At 33.2% G+C, this 19,900-nt stretch overlaps 1 protein-coding gene across 1 annotated transcript in view; it reads right to left on the bottom strand.

The window, feature by feature from the left end:
• Nucleotides 1-335: 335 nt before the first annotated feature.
• Nucleotides 336-19,900, bottom strand: part of LOC107192869 (cGMP-dependent protein kinase, isozyme 2 forms cD5/T2) — a 53,116-nt gene continuing 33,551 nt past the window's right edge. Inside the window, exons 2-9 of the mRNA XM_015582218.1 lie at nt 9,436-9,655; nt 7,823-7,886; nt 7,137-7,309; nt 5,243-5,389; nt 3,304-3,750; nt 1,972-2,271; nt 1,323-1,385; nt 336-1,199 (exon numbers count right to left, since the gene is read on the bottom strand). Of these exons, the coding sequence (XP_015437704.1) occupies nt 1,034-1,199; nt 1,323-1,385; nt 1,972-2,271; nt 3,304-3,750; nt 5,243-5,389; nt 7,137-7,309; nt 7,823-7,886; nt 9,436-9,655 (1,580 nt within the window). The 3' untranslated portion in view covers nt 336-1,033. The remainder of the gene's footprint in view (nt 1,200-1,322; nt 1,386-1,971; nt 2,272-3,303; nt 3,751-5,242; nt 5,390-7,136; nt 7,310-7,822; nt 7,887-9,435; nt 9,656-19,900) is intronic.

The raw sequence follows: 19,900 nt of genomic DNA, 5'->3' as shown, positions 1-19,900 counted from the left end.
GTTACCTTACATCACCTTTATATAGGTAGATAGATCATTGAATGAGCGAAATGAAAGATCTTTGTTATGGTTTTGTTTTTTATAGTCTTCTGACGGCACGTGAAAAACACGTGGTACGTACGGATTACCCTTATTATAATGACGTATTGTTTTGTTGATGATTTTATTAGTTCTTTGGCTAATTCAACTTACTTACTTTCGTACAAGGAACTATTATAACTTTAGCATGTCATGTACAGTTAGCATCAATAAAACTTTATTTAATATTGATATACATTGGACTTTACCTAATATATTTATAATCAATTATTTACAGGAGTCACTTTTTTCTCATAATTAATTAAAATAGGATTATTACAATAAACTATAAAGTGAATCAAACAACAATGAACCGGACGCGAAGAAACCAACGTGGTATGTTCCGCGGGATTGCGGGCACATTGCGAGTCTGATGGCAAGAAGTCACTTCCGGTTGAGCTGACTACATTCTGTGCACTTTCGCGTGGATGTGCACTACCCACATTATGTCGTGTTCTCGACTTTACCTCTGATAGGTATGGCACTTGACGCATATACGCGCGCGTCTCACGATAGTGCGTCTTCAGTTTCTGTTTCGCAGAACCGCGGGACTTGTGCGTGTAAATTCTCTAAATGTGACGCGCGCGCGATAGGTTCACTCTGATACTGGGCGGTGTCTAGAAACTTTATGTTTCTTTCTAGATAGTTTAGTCTGAAACCGTTCTGTTTGTTGTTCTGGTGGATCGAATGGATCTACCATGTAAAATATAACTCTTTATGGCGCGAGTTTTTATCAGAAGCTAGTTTCTGTGTCCTCAATGTTACTTTCAGGATAATAGATGTTACATGATTTTCTGTACATCAAATAGTAACAGCTTGCAGCATAAATGCAGATGTTGATAGCCATATTTTTCAGTGATACTTTGACTATCCTCGAGTTCCTTTGAACATGAATTGAATTTCCGTGAGTTCTTTTTAACAATAATCGTTTCTTTAGATAGAAATTCATAGGTTGCTAGAAGTCATTGTCCCATCCAGATACATCGTCAGGTGGTGGTGGATCTGAGTCTGGTGGATATTCATCAAAGTTTGTGGTGTCTGTGGCACCTTGGACACGTGGCATGATTGGAGGTTCGAGGGTTCTCGACCTTAAACCTTCCCAGTTGAAACCATCAAACCACCTAAATAGAAAAAATTATTGTTAAGACTCGTTCTTACGTAAACTGACAGCAATAATGTCACATTACAACTGATAGCTGATAATTTATTCATTGTATAGGTCAATAATAAAAAGGAATACTTACTTATGTTTCTGTATTTCGCTGATGCCACCCTTTTGGTAACCAAGACGCTCTGCTGGATTGTCCCTTTAAACAAATAAAATGATAGTATAAATACTTCTATCCTGATTTCACTTGCAATTGCTTATACAAAGTGATTTATTTTAATCTGTAAATAGTTAAATATAGGATGTACATTGGAGGTTGAAAGATGCACATATAAATTAACAGTACCACAAGGACAGTATGACAAGGATGCCTCAAGGACATTGATACTTATTATGTATACTTATTACTTATAATAAATATTAAGTATTATTATACTAATATAACTACAATTTATAATCGAATATTTAGTATTGTTAGGTATGAAAAAGTCTATTTTATGTTTTTATCAGAAACAAATAATATAAAAGAAAAGAAATAAAGAAATATTATATCTATATACAATATAAATCTATCAAATGCTGTTAATTATTAAAATGACATTAATTATGATTAAAGAAAAAATATATTTTTTTAATTTAAAGGAGGTAAGTGACTTTAAAATCCTACTTACTTACATCTATCTTTTTTCGATAATTTTCGACTATTTAAATAAAATTTCAAGATATATACGTTATTTAATCTAATATTAAAGTTTAAACAATACGTAGCAGATTCTATGTTTTACCTGCAAAGTTTTTTAATTAATGCTGTTGCGTTTCGTGTGATCGATCTCGGGAATTCTATGGCGTCGATTCCTTTCAGGATAATATTATAAGTTTTCATTGGATCGCCACCAGTGAACGGCGGTGTGCCAGTAAGAAGTTCGAACATGAGAACACCAAGAGACCAGTAATCAGCACTGATGTCGTGTCCTTTGTTCAAAATTACTTCCGGTGCAACGTATTCAGGGGTACCGCAGAAAGTCCACGTTTTTCTTCCGTGATCCAAACGCTTGGCGAAGCCAAAATCGACAAGTTTAACGTATCTTAAATGATATTCGAGATTATACGTATTATTTACATATCAAAATTATACACATTACGTAGGATTAAGTAATTTATCATTTGGTAGGGTATGATCGAAACGACCAGATGTTCTTCATTTTATTTTGTACTTTGTTCTTTCTGATGATTATACACAGTCTGTCTTCAATGTTTCGAAACAGAAATGAAATCAGCAGTTTGCCATAAAATGATGAAGCTCTTTATCATCAAATATTAAGAATAGCTTTCTTTTAAAAAGATATACTGTTCACAATAATTATAGAAACTCTGGAAATGGCTCGAATAATTTTAGCTTTAAAGAGTCATGAGTTTATACAACGTATTAGTTTCCACAGGTACGTATCTCACAGTTTGATCATCTATTGTACATATTCGTCTACTTCAACTACATCCAACTAATTCCTGTTACCCAAATTAGAAACGAACACAAAAAAACAATAATCATTTTAACAGTTTACAGGATTTCGACGACCACTTCTTCAGCCATCTTGTAAAAGAAATACCAGAACTATCTGCAATGTTCGAATAATTATTATGAAAAATATATCACTTCCGAAGGAACTACTTTCAATAATTGCTGATATAACAAGCGTGAATATCATACGAAAGTTTGATGTTTTAACTTCGATTTGGAAACATTTGAAACTCTCTGCTACATTAACAGTATTCGTTCCATGTTTCCACCATTCTCAGTCATTTTGACTAAGCAGAAGGTCGGATAGCTATTTGAAATTCAAACTGCACTGCCAGTATATTGAAGCCATAGTGCAGCGGTTTCCAATCTGGGATACGCGTATTCTCAGGGATACGAGCTAAATGTTCTACGGGTACGTGACAAAAATTGAAATAACAATTATATAAATAACAACAATTCTTTTAATATTAGAGTAAACAATTTAGGAAAATTGGCTGCCAAGTAGCGTGTGAGTCAAGAAAGGTTGGGAACCGCTGCTATAATGGATTAGTCATTAGTACACATAATTGTATACACATATTTCACGAAGCATCCTTACCCTTGCCCGTCGAGAAGAAGATTTTCCGGCTTGAGATCTCTGTAAATAATGTTTCGAGAATGAAGGTAATCAAACGCTTCCACAACGCACGCGGTGTAAAATCGCGTGGTGCCGTCGTCGAAATGCCCTTTGTCCCTGAGCACTGTCCACAGCTCGCCGCCAAGGCAAGCCTCCATCAGCATGTACAGATACTTTCTGTCCTTGAAGGTTTTGAACAGCTTCACGATAAAGTCGCAGTCAGCTTCGCCCATGATCCGTTTCTCGGACATGATATGTTGTTGCTGTCGCGTCTCGACGATTTGGGCTTTCTTCATTTGCTTCAGAGCGAAGGATCGCGTGCCGTCGCCGGCTATTTGAACTAATTCGACTCTTCCGAAACCACCCACGCCCAGGGTGGCTAATGGCCGAAGGTCTTGCAGCCTTAGGTCTCTGAATTCCTCGTTCAATCTGCATTAAAATATTATTCCGATGATGAAATGTTCTTTCATTTAATGGTTTCCTAACTACAATACCGATACTAATAAGCGAATACTGGTAAAATATGAATTCAGCGAACCGCCTTTGATGGCCTGACACATTTTTCTTCCGTATAGTTCGGAATATTTTGTGTGGCTTTTGTTCTGGATCAGGTCAATCTTATAATTCTTTTTTAGAGTATAATAAATTCTAAGAAATGTGTAAGTATATAACTGCAAATATTCTGGTCTGCGGCGAGTACAAGTTGAAAGGTCATCGTAATTTCAATCAAGGTCTTTTACTCCTAACGCTGGTTATAACTGGCAACCGTGAGAAACTACTTTAATTTAATTAATTAATTCGTTGCGCTACTTTAATTAAATGCAAGGATTAAAATAACGATAAAATTCAGAGTGGTAAAAAAAGGGTTAGGAACTTAAAGGATAGATATTACTCGTCAGATGGCGAAAAAAAGTCCTAATTAATATGGGTCGAAAAATTACTACTTTGAAAGTAGTCTATGAAAATGTCCTCTACCAATTTCCACACACCATTGTCATCTTTATCAGAGAATTACCATATTCAGGTTCCCAAAACGAGCAACCTACCTAACCAAGAACTACTCCCAGACCTATCCCCCGAGACCCATTTGCTAAACTTGTCCCTCCCGACCTATCCCCCCAGATCCATCCCCCAGACCTATTCTAGAACTAACCCACTCGTTTTAACGGACAAGAAACATTTTTTATAACTTTCAAATTATTGTTTTTGTGACTCATGTGTATTAGAACCTTTTTCCTCCACTTAACAAGTACTACTTACATCAAAGTTCTGAACCCTTTTTTTGTACGACCCAGTATAACTTTAAACGAAGATTGTTTTTGTACATGGAAAATTATTATTATTAATACGATGACTTGAAGCAGTACAGTAACTAAAGAGCGCATATGTATTGGGTTGCCACTGCAGAAAGGTGAATCTGTATATTTTCTAGAGTCGTTATAGTTATTGCATAACCATTGTCTGACACGTGACTGGTCTACGGCAGTCGAAATGTTGATCTTTGCGTTATTATAATTCGCAACGATTTGATAATCCTCGAGAAAACACTCTCGATCGTCTCCCCGTTTCCCAGGAGCTCGTAGAACGCCGCATTGTGCGAACTCGCGGTATTAATGGAAATTACTGGGACGTTTCAAGAAGAAGAAAAAAGCGAAACCGTTAACTTAATTACCGGACCATTAACACGGCCGTGTATCGTGTGGCACGTTTATTGCGGACTTACTCTGTGATCGTGCGCTCTATTCTTCCATCCTAGTGGCAAGCGTGAAACACAACAGACACGGGGATTTAACAAACGGTTTACGCGCGATTACGGTCGGGTATAATTAGCAGTAATGAGAGCCAACGCGCGGTTATTAGCAAACGACGCTTATACCGGCGCGATCGAATTACCATTCGCGAAAACAAGCAAGACGCTCACCTTCTGCCTTCCACCAACTCGTCTTTGTACCGCGTACGGATCTCGTCCAGGGATGAAATCAGCTGATTGAACGTCTCGCGGTCGATCACCAGACAGCTCACCCCTTCAGGATCGTCCGCGATGATGTTGGCCGTCCTCAGGTCGTCTCTGTGACAAAAATTTCAAATGTTTTTTGTTATAGGAAAACTATAATTGTCACATTATGAAACTAGTTATTCCGTCTGAAAAAACACTTATTCGTCTTTTTTATTCGAAAATCTCTAATAACGGATAATTATTGATTTATTCGTTACCCTCAAATAACGAATAATATTGATCTATTCGTTATTCGAAATAACTTTTGCCCAGCATTGGTGTATTCCAAAAGGAAAGAGTAAGATAACTAGGAATTACTAATTTAATCTAAATTTATCTACTATTTAATCTAATTTCTAGTTATATAGGTGACATACATAAGATGTTATAGATAATATAACAATAGAAACAAGATGATATAACATATTATAGATAATATAAACAATAGAAACAAAATATAAGATGCAATTATAATAGATGGTAATTGTATAAAACCGGATGTCATCTTAAGCCGCAAGGCAAGGACTATGAACAAATGAATAATAAAATAAGTGATTTTTTAAGTCTCTTTTTGTTTTAATCGTTTGATTGTGAAGAAGCGCGATCTCTGCGTTTCACCAAATTGACGGAGAATGTAATGTATCCCTCGCTTGATTTAGTAAAATTAAAATTGTTGTACATTACGTACACATTTATTAATTAATATTAATGTAATTTTTAGAAAAAGAATGTTGGAAATGTATACGATAATTGCTTGTGATATTTATATTCTCGAAAAGACTGCTCATTCTGCTGTAATTTTGGTGCTGTTCAAACGACATCCGCAATTAAACAGTTCAAATTACGTCATACATTTTCTTGAGATTATAATTAACAGTTTTAGCTGAGATTTACACAGTAACTTTCTTTTAATTCATTACTGAACTCTTCTCTGTGGAATGTAATTATTGGGTTGAATTACAAATAACCTTCTTTTTCCTTGTTTAAATTCACTTCGCATCAAGGCACTCTACAAATAACATCAATCAATTATACATTCCTCATCTCTATTAAACTCAACAATTTGTATTTAGTTTAAATATTTCCATTATTATTGTTATTCAGTTATTAGTGAATATACTTTCAAAGTTAATGATAAAGGGTTTTTATTTTATTATTCAACCCAATAGTTGTAGACACTTAACGTTATATTTTTAAGACTGCCAGACAAGTATTCACAAGAATATACAAAGCCAAAACACTTTTTTCAATATACATAATGGAAAATTTTAAACCAATATTTATCAGGTTAGTAATTTGTTCAACTCCTTTGAATCCCGTCAGTTCTAATTAAACTGTCTTCATTCAATGTTTCATTTTTAGGATGGAAAAAAAAATTGTCTACCCTATATGTCGCAGACAAAATACTTAATCGTATAACATAACGAGGAATTCCGACATTTTTTTTTATCACATAGCGATTATAAACATTTGGACGTTAATATCCGTAAAGGTTAACATAAATTTGTATACACAACAAATTGATATGCTTGGAAAATTCAATTCACATTACTTTAATGTAACATTAATATTATTATGAAACAAATTTGTATAAGAGTAAGAAAATTTGTATAAAAATTTGTGTGAATTGATAAAATTTGATATCCTTAGAAAATTCAATTTCAGTTAGTTTGATGATTTAATCAATCTTTGTATTATCTACGCGATAAATTCAGTATACAGTATTCCGTATTCAATAAATAAGTACATATTTCAAAAGCTAGGGCGTTAGTTTTTGATTTCTAAGTCATACTGAATGAAATTATGAAAGGATATTTACCCCTGGAGAGCCTTTTCACCAAAGAAGTCACCTTTGCCCAATGTCCTGATGTACTTGTCTTCTGGATTGTCCGGTTGCTTTATCGTTACACGTACTTGTCCTCTGCTTATAATGAAGAACGTGTCTCCCCTTGCCCCTTGCCTGATTATGTAGTCTCCGTTGTTGTAGAAAGTCTTCAGAAAACAATACAATCGAATTTGAACATATGTATAAAACGGTAAAATTCTTTAAGAGTAACAAATAGACTGTTGATGTTATACAATTATCGAAATATAAATGTGTAAGACACAATAAAACGATATTTTTATTTTATCCTTATTACAATGTACTGGTTATTATTTTTGTTCTTAATTGTAATAATATACGAAAAGAACTTTTTGAAGATAAGAATACCAGACACTAATTCGTTATTGTCGATATTTCAATATTACTTTTGAGGAGTTAACTACAGATTACAGATTTCATTCATGCATTTACGTCCTATGGACAAAAATAAAAATTTTTTACTACAAAAATTAATTTTTGATTTTATCTTATTTATTTATTAAAAAAAAATTCGATTTTATTTTACATTATTTTCTACTTTTATTGGAGAAGTATGTATTTTTCGATTTTAATTTTCGTAAAATTGTCTTCAAAAATGTTTTTTTTGCAAATAGTCAGAATCTAGTTATTGTAAACCTTACCTCTTCCAAGACGTCCGAAATTTTGATTAATGTCTCCTCGGGTAAATTTTTGAAGATAGGAACGCTGAAACGAAAAATTAATATTCGTATGTTATTCATTTCGAAATGATAGATTATGTAATATTAATTTCTAATTTGAACAATTTGTGAAGGATATGTATTTCATTGTGTAGATGATGTTTGATGATATGTAATAGAATGGAAACATTAGGATAAATTGAAACTCATTTCTGGTGCAACGGCAGAATTGAGATTTATTAATTTCGACTGCGATTAATGGGTCTTGTTTCATCGCACCCCATGAAGAAGACGACGTAAGAAAATAAGAGACTGGTGGAACCATCTATCTTGTCTATTATTTACACAGATGGCTTGCCCAGTGAGCATAAGCTAGCTATCCATTAGCTCGACCGTTGATTTATTGTGTTCACTGCCGATATATTGCTCATTTCTTATTGTTAGTTTGTTACTAAACGTAATTAAATTCTGTTTCAATAATAAAAAAAAAAGATGATTCATATATTATATTAGTTTAAGTATCAAATACTTAACACCAAATCCGTCAAAATAACGGATCACAAATTTCTGATTTTACAATTATTGGAATCATGAAGGTGTTTTTGTTGGAATTTATGTTAATTTGTTGTTTATTATACATTTTACATTATACTATATTATGTTTACATTATACTATACTATGTTTCCGAAAGTTATGTACAAGCGGGCATGAGGTGATTCAACGTACAAAAATAAGTCGAAAATATAGAATAACATGTTTTCATTTGAGACTTTGTTTTCGAGAAAATCGACGTTGGACATTAATCGGAAACGCGTGTATTCGTCACGGCAGTAAGTAGAAACGGAATACAATGAACAAAAGCGCTAGCGAAGTCCTATTCAAGCAGATTTTTTTGAAAACGATTTTTTTGAAAACGAACCATCGTAGAAAAGAATGTTATTCTACATTTTCGACTAATGTTTGCATGTAGAATCACATCCTTTCAGGTTATACCGTCATTATAAAAATTCCAAAGATACATGTGACATTTAATTTGAAAGTGGTGTAATAAAATGCAAAATAAACAAAAAAAAGTGAAATTATTAAGTGGATGTACCAATAAGTAATTCACTATAATTCCAGTATGCTTGCAATGCATTTAACATTCAGAATATCTTTCCAATGTTCAGTTCACTGAAAATGACAGAGAATAGTAGGAACAAATGACAAATATTGTTAAAATAGGATAGGTATTTGAGTTATTTCGAAAAGATTACAGAGTTTAACAAAAGCAGAAGATTACTAATTGGTACACCTCATACATCATGTTCAAAATAAACGATTTATATCGCTTATTTTCTACAACAATGACAAAATTCAAAATATCCAGTTTTTGAGTTACTACTATAGAAAAAGCGGCTGTCGTCTGTACTTTCTATAATTTCAATCGTGTAGGTGAGCTTCCAAAACTTACCACGTCAGGATAGTCAGTTTAATAGGATGTTCGTATAAAACAATAGCAATCGAAACATTCAAAATCGTTTTCTCTAAAATCGTGATTTTTAAGTTACGTTGTTGTTGCAGCAAATAAGCAACATGTAAGAAAATAATTTACCTCTTTAAGAAATCCGTGTACTCGGCCTGCCTCGAGAGGCCAGTCCTCATCATAATAGTCTGGAAGCATTGTCGGTCGATGGCCCATAACTGGCAATCTGAGGCCGCTGTTATCGTTGCTGTTCGCTTACAGTTGTAAAGGATCGCCAGCTCGCCGAGTACCTTTCCGGGTGCTAGGGTACTCATGTATTTGCCATCGCGTGACACTTCGACCTTACCCTCTGTAAAATTCCATTTCATGATTAGCGTATAGGTCAGCGAAACCACATTTTTGGAGAATTTAATATCAAGAATACGGTTCATTTTCACGTTTGACTGATGATGGAAGTGTGTTCGGTTCGTGGATAATAGAGATTTATGTAGTTTAGATACGTGAATCAAAATGATGTCTATTACAATTTATTTTAAGTTTTGAAAGTTTCTATTCTTTATTACGTTACGAAAATACCTGAAGGAACTTTACGTACTTTGCATTTACAGCGGGGACAAGTTAAGTTAAATCGTAACTTGTTACAATGGTCTTTATTTTCCGCTAGTATCGCTATAAACGTCTATGTTGGATACAATTAGATTGAAAATATTGGAACGAATTCAGAATCTTTTAAAATTGTTTGTATAAAATAGGAAAGAACGGAGATTTATTTCTTTCACATATATAAATAAATATTTGCATCACTCATGATTGTACAGTTAAAATCAGATGCAAGAAAATGTGTTTTTTAGGATAATTTATTCGGTTGTCTAATTGTTTTACAAGGAAATCAAAATAAATTACTCGCGGAGAAACAGTACAGTTGTTCGAACTTTCTTTTATGTGCATATTAAAAGTTTCGATAGGTTAAAAATTAATATTCTGTTGTAAAATTGTTATATAACTCAATAATGGTAACTAAAATAAAAATTGAATAAAATAAGGATGTTAATAGGGTTTTGTATTATAAATGTTACAGAAACATAAAATTTGATATTTGATTGAATAAAAAAATTGTATACACAATAAGTAAGAGTTGATGATGTTTAAAATAAACAAAGATAAAGGTATAACGTTTACTCGAAAGTTACTACGAATGACGAAGACTTTCATTTTTTCAGACTACTCAATCGTGTTACAGGTCGAACGACTGACATTTCCATTTTAACCAATTAGGTCAACGTCGTCGAAAGGATTTAATTGAAGCGTGACATTTATCTGAATCAGGAATCATGGAAAGTCTGTTCATAAGACAGCACTCTTCTAACATGTACATCAGTATTTTTAATTTTTGTTCTCTGAGTACAATGCCATTAACACCTTTTTTTCTGAATATGATCTGACAATATATTTTTAACAAAACACTGAATATCCTGATTGTAAGATAACGTCCGGTCTGACAAAAGTAAGTATTATTGTTTAATTACAATTTAAAAGATAAAATGCATTGACGATACCACCAAACATAAAGAGATACGTAAATAAAATCAAACTTATGGACCGAGCTAATTGCTTAAATTTAACACTAGAACTACCAGCATTGAATGTGTACTAAATTAAGTTGTATAGTACAATAATATACAGAATATATAAGACAATCTAGCATAATATACCATAAAATAAAATTTGTAATCAATTAAAAGCCGACATAAATCCGTCAAAAGCACCATTATAATTTTAATAATGGTAAAATAGTAAATCTGTAATCCTGCATTTTGACGGGCTTGGTAGTTCTAGTGTTAATATACGGTGCTCGAAATAATTAGAGGATCAAGTAAATAAATTAATTGTCGTTTGAAAGAGTAACAAGTACTATAGAGTCTTCGAAAAACGAAATAATTGAAGTATTCAACGAGAAACTTACTATATCAAATAAAGAGTATGTATTTCTTTTCTTCTGGAAGAGTTTTGGTCAGTATACAGTAATATTAACTAAGAATATTTTAGTAGTATCCCACCAAAAATGGCGTAGGATAGTGCCAAAAAATCACCAATATTCTGCAGGAATCACGTACCTTCGATTTTCTTGGAATTAGTATAATAAGTATTAATATTCGAAAAAATGGTGTGGTCAAAAAATTTCAGTGAATGATGCTGTAACTGTCAATGAGTATGCCACAGAAACATGTAATAAAAGACATGTAGATGACACCTGTCTAAGCAATGTAGCCACATTTCGAAAAGATATAGGTAAGACCTTAACTTTAATGTTAAATAACACGTAAATTATTTATCGTCTGCTCCCAAAACCGGATATCTTGAGCTTCAGTATTTCAAGGTCTGTCATTATGTATAGGCTCATTAAACAGTCAGCGTTGCACCTCGGGACCTTCCCTTGTAAGGCAGCATATGATACTGCTGCGATTGTTCAGACTTTTTTAGCCCAGAGAAGCTTGCAATGCTGCATTATCCATCCTATTCACTTGATTTGATTCCAATAGACTATTTTTCATTCCCAAAGCTAAAGTTATCACTGAAGGGTACAAGATTTGCTAGCATTCCAGACGTCCCAGCAAATGTGTTGACCTTACTTGCAGACGATACTTAAGGAGGACTTTCCCCAAAGCATTCGGCACCTGTATGATCGATGTCAGAAGTGTATTACGCCCGAAAGGGGATTATTTTGAAGAACAAGAAAGTGATTTTTCCGAATCGCCAATATAGTTCTTATTTTTTGAACCATTTACCGAATTTTTTTGAACATCGAGCACACAATCGCTCATAGGTAGCATTTTTAACACGAAAAATACAATAAAATGAAGGTTTTAATGGACTTCAATACTATTTGTGTTATTATTAACGTAGTGAAACCCTTAGTACAGAATCCGAAATTCTGGTCTGTTCTAATTTTTAGATATTACTGTCTGAAATTTCCATAAACGTTCTCCTTTACCTAAACAGGAAATGTGATGTTTCGTAAAAATCATCGAGCTTTAATAACCCCAGAACAATATTTAGTTCAGATTTCCAGCAATTTCGTAATGCCTTGTACACGTAACATTTAATCCATATTCGATAAGTGTCCTAAATACTTATGAGTAATAGATGGATCGGTAATTTGGTAAGTGTAGTCAAGGGAATTGCGTCAGGTGGATAAGTTTCGTAATAATCAACAGTTTTTGTTATACCGATGTATGTATGTGTGGACCGGATACAATGAACGTGTGCAGTTATCTCAGAGACCCAATCCCTTTCAGCACAATGGGCCTATTCATGAAACACATCCGGTACCTGTGCAGTTTTCTGTCCGCTTACGGTCAACGTGCACATTGTACGCGATTTCGCCCACGTTCTTGCTTCTTTGATCGAGCTGCTTACAGCACCGTTAATGACAGTAAATAGTTTGAATGTGAGCCACGTAATAGTTTTTTTTTAGAATCATGGAATGAGAGTAACGAGAGTTTTTCCAGTGAGATTGTTATCTTACCTTTATAAGTATTGTCACGTTACGGTAACTATTTAATTGCCTGACATAATGAGGAATAAAATGTTTTACAAATGTGCATTTTTTTAGACGGACAACAAAAGTAGCGAATTTACCACGATGGAGTGAAGGGTTTTAACGTTGATTTGGAAGTTGAATTTTTGTATTATTCAAGTCAAGAAGTGTTAGAGTGATTTTATCACTAACACGTATTGAAATAAAGATTTCACTGAAGCTTGATGCTATTTTTGTGTTATCTACATTTAAAATATTTAGTGCAGGAAATAAAATTTCGTCTGTTTTTTATTTTTATGTGTTAACATGTATAAAACTACGAGTTTGCACAAAGTTCTATAAACTGAAAAGTCGATAAGTTTTGGTGACATTCATTCATTTTATTTCTGATAAAGTTTGACTTGAAACTAAATTCGAATTTTTTACACCATTTCGTACTACAGAATCTATACATAATAATTTAGTTAATTTTGTATTATCTTTTAATGTAAAAATTCTACATATTTCTACTGGATATTTCTAGGTATTACACCCAGGGTGGAAATTCCATTCTGGATATTTCCACCCTCTGTATGTATTAGGGTAGTTCTGGGGTCTTCTATAAACCAAAGCCAGTTACTAAGAGTTTCAACCATCACTTACGTATATTACAGTTAAAGTTGTTGCAACCGACTGGAATTTCCATCAAAATGATGATTTTCATTCTTCGTCTACTTTTCTAGGGTAAACATAGTCGCCAAAGCTAATCTTCTCCGGCTGCTTTCTACACATGTGTCACGGGGAACCATGTACACGAGATAGAAAGTGCAACAAGTGAGTGTATCGGAGAAAATCTACGAATCGATTAACTAACGGCGTGCTGTCATGTCGCGATTCCGCGAAAAGATATTCGCTCGTGACGATCATCCTCTCCAATGGAAACGGGCTCGACCTCATCCCCCGTTCGTTATACTCGCGCGCGAGTCTTTTCCTGGGATAACGTCTATGTATAAGTGCTCGCAGAAATACTGTCGGGAAGAGACGGATAATTGGTGAATGAAAGCGATTAGCCTGCTGCAACTGGCATAAATATCTGTCGGTAGATAAATTTTCATCTGGCACGTAATACGTTCGCGGAAGAGCTGTTCATCGGTGAAAGCAAATTCTTTTTTTTCACCGTAGACTAACACTCCTGCCCCCGCTGTGGACATTATGTATCGTCGTTCGTATGGTACAGTTGCGAAACTGACATTTTTTTCGCGAATCTGAGTTGAACGCGAGATTTTATTCGTTTCTCATTATTTATGTAACTTAGAAGAGAACATCCCTAGAGCGAAATTTCTTTCGTTCAAACTGGCACGAATTTATAAAGAATTAAAAACTATTCAACAGGTATTTTTTTGTTTTTGCTAAAAAAACGGTTTGATGGGCTGAAACAGACCCTTAAAGTTCGTCACACGAAACATACTTGTTTCAATTACATTAATTAATATTTTGTAAAAAATAGATTAAATTTTCACAATTTTGAATATATAGTTGAACGTTGAAAACATAAGTGCAAATGTTCATTATTATATGTAAATAATTCATCTTACTTTTTTAAGCATGTTTCAAGCAAATCATGCAACGCTTTAATAGATAATACGATACATGAACGGTATTTGAAAGTGCAATTAAGACGATATTCAGGAATGACCAGAAACACGTAAAGATAATTTAATTTACAAACCAATTTCTTCGGAAGTATGTGTAATAGGAATCAAGTCTGGTAATTTTGAAGACGAAAGCAACTGGTACATACATCGGATAAAAAAACGTACTTTCACTCTCACATTTTTTATAATAAATACACTACCGGCCAATAGTATGGGTCAGGACTGAATTCAAGAAAGAGAAAAATATTATTCTACACAGATTTGACAAAAGTAATGTGATAAAACTGACTGGGAACGATTTGTATATGTACTGATTTCGTAACTTTTATTATATCGTAATAGAATAATGAGTTATTGTTTCATCAATCATGAACTCTGATCCCATACTTTTGGTGGGCAGTGTATATTAGCCAATACATACATATAAAGAATACAAGAAAAACTGCATTAGGTACTTAAAAGGTTACTACAGTTACGTCAGAGTAAAGGACAGCACATTTTTTCCACGTAATCTACAAATCTGTCTTTAAAGTGGAGGCGTGTTCAAATACGTAAATACATTATTTTATCCACTGTGCATTCGTGACGACTAATTTTTCAAAAACAAGAACACGATGCTGAAGATTGTATACTCCTTGAGATTTTCATTCATTTCTAAGCTTAAGTATACATTGAATTGATGGTTGTAAATTTCAGAGAATTTTTTAAAATGAATTTATTAAATTTTGTTTACTTAATTGTTGGTATTATGGCACGAAATACGAATTTCGTTGATGTTTCAGTACAACGAACCTGTTCACACGGAGAACAGTAATTGCAATGAGATTTTGCGACAGCGATTATTTGAAAGTATCACAGATGTCCGTCGAGGCAACGGAACCTTGTCCTTTGAAACGCTCCTCGGCATCGTTATTTATAGCTTACGAGGAAATAACTTTCTCGAGCATCCGTCACGCGAAGAATTTTTATGGAAACCACGTGGTTTCGTCGCGGCTGAACGTTTAACCTGCAGGTGCAACGGGGTCCCGTTTTCTCCATTAACTCGCTGGTGGGAACGAAGTTCGAACGGAAATAGAAAGTGTTCGGGACGATTTATTTGCAAGTGAATCCGATAGATCGATGCACCTTCAACGACATGGGTGTTTGATACGTCGCACGGAAATACTTTTTTTCTGGCATTAGAAACTTCGACAGGCTGAGTTAGTTAAGTTTCTGTCGATTCAAGACATTTCACTATTAATATCAGTCTACGACGTATTCTTCATTGTCAAACTACAGATTTAATGTTTAAATCTCTAACATTCAATAGAGTAAAAAGTTTTAGAACGTTTATTTAGATTTTCTTTCTATTTCGAAACTGCTACTAGAATCCTTAACAAGCTAAATAACCTGTGTTTTTGGTATCTCACCCTTTTTGGTATCTTGTACAAAAATTTTGTTTCATAAAATTAAGAACCAGTAGTCATTTTAAGACTATTAAAACATTTTTGAAATTGTTTCTTTTTAAATAAACAATGTGTTCACGATAAATAACGAACTAGTAGTCATAGTAACACTAGATTTTGTAATGCTTGGATGTCATTTAAAGAAGTTTCGTACTGCATATTGTCAAGAAATGTTCCAGACATCGTCATAAAAGTGATAAAGTATTGGATTCTACTGTAGTGGATAAATGCTGTTAGCGGGATAAACTTGTCTTTGCGTTCAGTTTCGAAAAATTAATCCATAAAATTATATATTTGCATAAACATAAGCAGGCTATTAAATAACATTAAATTTAATAATTGATGTTCAGTTTTACTATTCTCATTGTCATTGTTATTTAGTCATTATTTATTAATATTTTGTCCATAACGAAATTATTTGTGTATTGATCCAATATATCTAATGTATTTTATTTATATTTCGAAAGGGAATAAACATGTATAATATACAGTTTCCATTACTTTCTTAATGTATAATTTTATAATTTTCTGTAAGGTTATAGTGTTGTTTTAATCTTACACAATATTAAAAAATAGGTATTCTGGTTGATATTTGTCCGAAAAGATTTACTGAATGCAAATTATTTCGATACTTTAATAACCTTTTGAAATGGTAAGTAAATTTCGGAGATCTAAACGGAGCATTTTGTATTGCAGTACAACGGATCAAAAAAAGTTTTTGATTATTCCTTATAATTTTTAAAATAATAATACCAGTGTTTGACTATACGTTTATTATTGCACGCTTATGGAAGACAGTTTGACATTTTTAATTCAGATTACCACAAAACTGAATGCTTACTGTAAAGGACACTTGATTTGTCATTTAGATCACCGACGAAGAATTTTTTCACGTACAACTGAACAGAAAAATTAATTTTTTATATCTTTTTTCTAAACCGGTTTGAAAGTTCTAGAAATTTCTTATGCAACCAGCTTATGTTTACCACCCAGTTATTAACGAATTCACAATTAAATCAAATCGTAGTATTTATCACTATTAACAGAACATACTTGCAAACAATTTTAACTGAAAAGAAATAGTGTTTTCATTTAAATTCTGCTGTGAATGGCTTTATCTTCCTCAACACAAGATTTAACTAATTTACAGAGAAACATTTCTAGAGCTATTTCAGTATGTAGGTATATGTTTAGATATAATTAATTCTTCATTTACAATCATTTTCGTTAACAAACGGTACCAACTTAAATCTTTTATTAAAATGATTCCAATGTCTTTACATTCCTCGATAAGTGATCCAATACTTTCAGTGATTTTTAATTTATAGAAGAATATATCGAGTTTTTCGGTAAAATAAAGTACCTTTTGATTTTCAAAAGCTTTCATTAAGGAAGTATAGTTAATTCTTTAGTTTAAGAATAATTTTCTGTTTATGTAGCTACGTAACTGCATAGAAAAATGAGTTTCGTATGATTTTCAGGTATTCACTGTACATACATTGTGTGTTCGCGTTGAATAATCAATTGGACAAGAGAAGTTTGATTAGATCTAGAACAATTGAAATCGCATCGGAGGTAAAAATAGGATCCGATTGCGTTCAATTAGCATACAGAAGGTTGAAAGTAAAATCTGGAAAGTTACGCAAAAAAGGATGGGGAGATCGAAAATCTATGTGTGACCTGAGACCCTGGGTGTATTATGCGTAATGCAATAGCGTAACGCAATACGCTAATGCCTGAACAAGAACTTATTCATTTACATAAGTTGCTCCACGGCGCCTTGTAATCAAGGTTCTTTTCACTTCTAACTCGCGATCACCAGTCTCTGACAATCGAATGGAAATATCGCTTCCAACAGCCAATTGTTAAAGTTACATTTAAATAGTGATAAGAGATAAAAATTAAATTGCGGTGATTCTATAAAAAAAAAGTTTAAATATACAGGATATTTATATTAGCAAATTAAAATATAAAAACAAATTATTAAGTTTGGTCATAAACAACGTTTGCTTTCCCTTTTAAATTCATATCGAATCCAAGATATTTTACTATTATGTACTATGAATGTATTGTACATTTCTCGTTACCAATTGCACTTAATAATTACATAATGGCCAATTTATAACTATTCTCACTATTATAGCTATGCAATTATTATTTAGTGATTTTTTAATGTCTTTAACGTTGCTTCTAGATAATATAAGACTTCTTAGACGAAAAGTAACCCAATATAAAGCTTAATAATCTATATAAATGTAAAATCTTTAAAAAGTCAGAATATTTATTTTAGAAAATTATATAAATAATACATTATGCAGCCATAATAATTCATATGATCGAATAGAAATTGTGATATAGTGTTTAAAGATACGGAATTGTTTTGAGAAATTACATGTCACGTCACTCGACGTGTGGATCCGTCGGTAGTTCGTCCATGGTTCGCCCGGTACTCGACAGAGGTCTTCGTCGTCGTCGAGTTTCTCTTAAGTACTCGTTCCTAAGTAAATCCATTCATATATGTTGATATATGGGAAGGTGTAATGACTATACTCGTATTTAGATTATTGTAGTAGTAAAGAAAATAAACTTATTTATTATATCTATCTTTAAACTATAAGAACAAAGAGATTAGGAACACGTTGCCACACATGTGGCTTACAGCCTTTGTAGCACATAGCTCGTTGAAGTGGTCTCAACACCAGCTATCACATCGCGATAAAAAAAACATAGTATTCCATTAAAAAAAATAGAGATCACCTTGAAATCTTCTCTGTGTCTCCACCCACGCAGAAAATTTGTGTGTCACAATATGCCCCCCTCTATACCGTGTAAATTTTGTATATAACATTTTTTCATTGTATTATAAATAATGGCAATATTCAAAGTGAACATAGTTATTGCCCTACCCTGTATATGAACGGAGTTAGGAACGAGTACTTGTGAGAAACGCGACGACGACGAAGACCTCTGTCGAGTGCCGGGCGAACCATGGACGAACTACCGACGGATCCACACGTCGTGTGACGTGCGTGACACATCACATAAATCGAAGTATTTATGTCAACAGACAATTGCAAAGTTTAATTGTATTAAATTCTGAGAAGAAATAACATTTAAATTATATCACTTTTATGGAAAAATGTTTAAATATATAAAACACTTACTTAAGAGATTTACTAAAGAATATAAAATTGTGATATGTAATTCGCAGAAAAAAAAATCTTTAAATACACAAAATATATCGAACATTACAAAAAATTAAATTAAGTAAAAAATGTCGAGAAATTGTCTAAAATAAAATAAAGAGATGTTATATTTCCATTTTTCATTACGCTCCAAGTGCATCAAACCGGTAGTCAACATGTTCTACTATTCACAGGACAAAGTAACTAACTCCCCTTTTTGAGTTCTTTCAAATTTCACAGCCAAAGCACTTGATTGCTGCTTAATTTTTACATCTAAAATAAATTTTCAATATAAAATTTATGTAGTTAATCACTATGGCAAATGATGGGCTCACATAAACACTTTAATTGTCTTAAATAGTTCTAAGAATGTTTTAATTTAAGAAGGCAAAAAGATCTGACATACTAAATTCGGATAGTAGAACATTTACATGTCTTTCTCAGATAATAACTGGCTAGAATGAAAAAAAGGTTCGTAAAACGGCGTTTTCATTGTATCTAGAATCGCGTCGCTGTTACGTCTCGTAAGCCTGCAGCTATCTCCGGTGGAATGAACTATCGCAATTCTTTTAATCAGCAGTTAACTAAGATTTCATGGCTCGGCTAACCGCTCCACGGACTCTTTCGTGAATAGTTTCACTGCGATTATCGTGACCGAAGATCGTTACGCTGGAAAACGAGCGTGAACATCCAATGTCTACAACTCGAAAAATTCGGCGTAAATGGGTTAACGCGCCTTAGATCGAGAACAAGTTAAGCGATCCAACTAGGCGAAGACGCTTTAAGAGTGGG

Source organism: Dufourea novaeangliae, unplaced genomic scaffold, assembly GCF_001272555.1.
Source record: "Dufourea novaeangliae isolate 0120121106 unplaced genomic scaffold, ASM127255v1 scaffold443, whole genome shotgun sequence".
In the NCBI taxonomy this organism is placed as follows: Eukaryota; Metazoa; Arthropoda; class Insecta; order Hymenoptera; family Halictidae; genus Dufourea; species Dufourea novaeangliae.
This window is presented reverse-complemented; position numbering and strand designations above follow the sequence as displayed.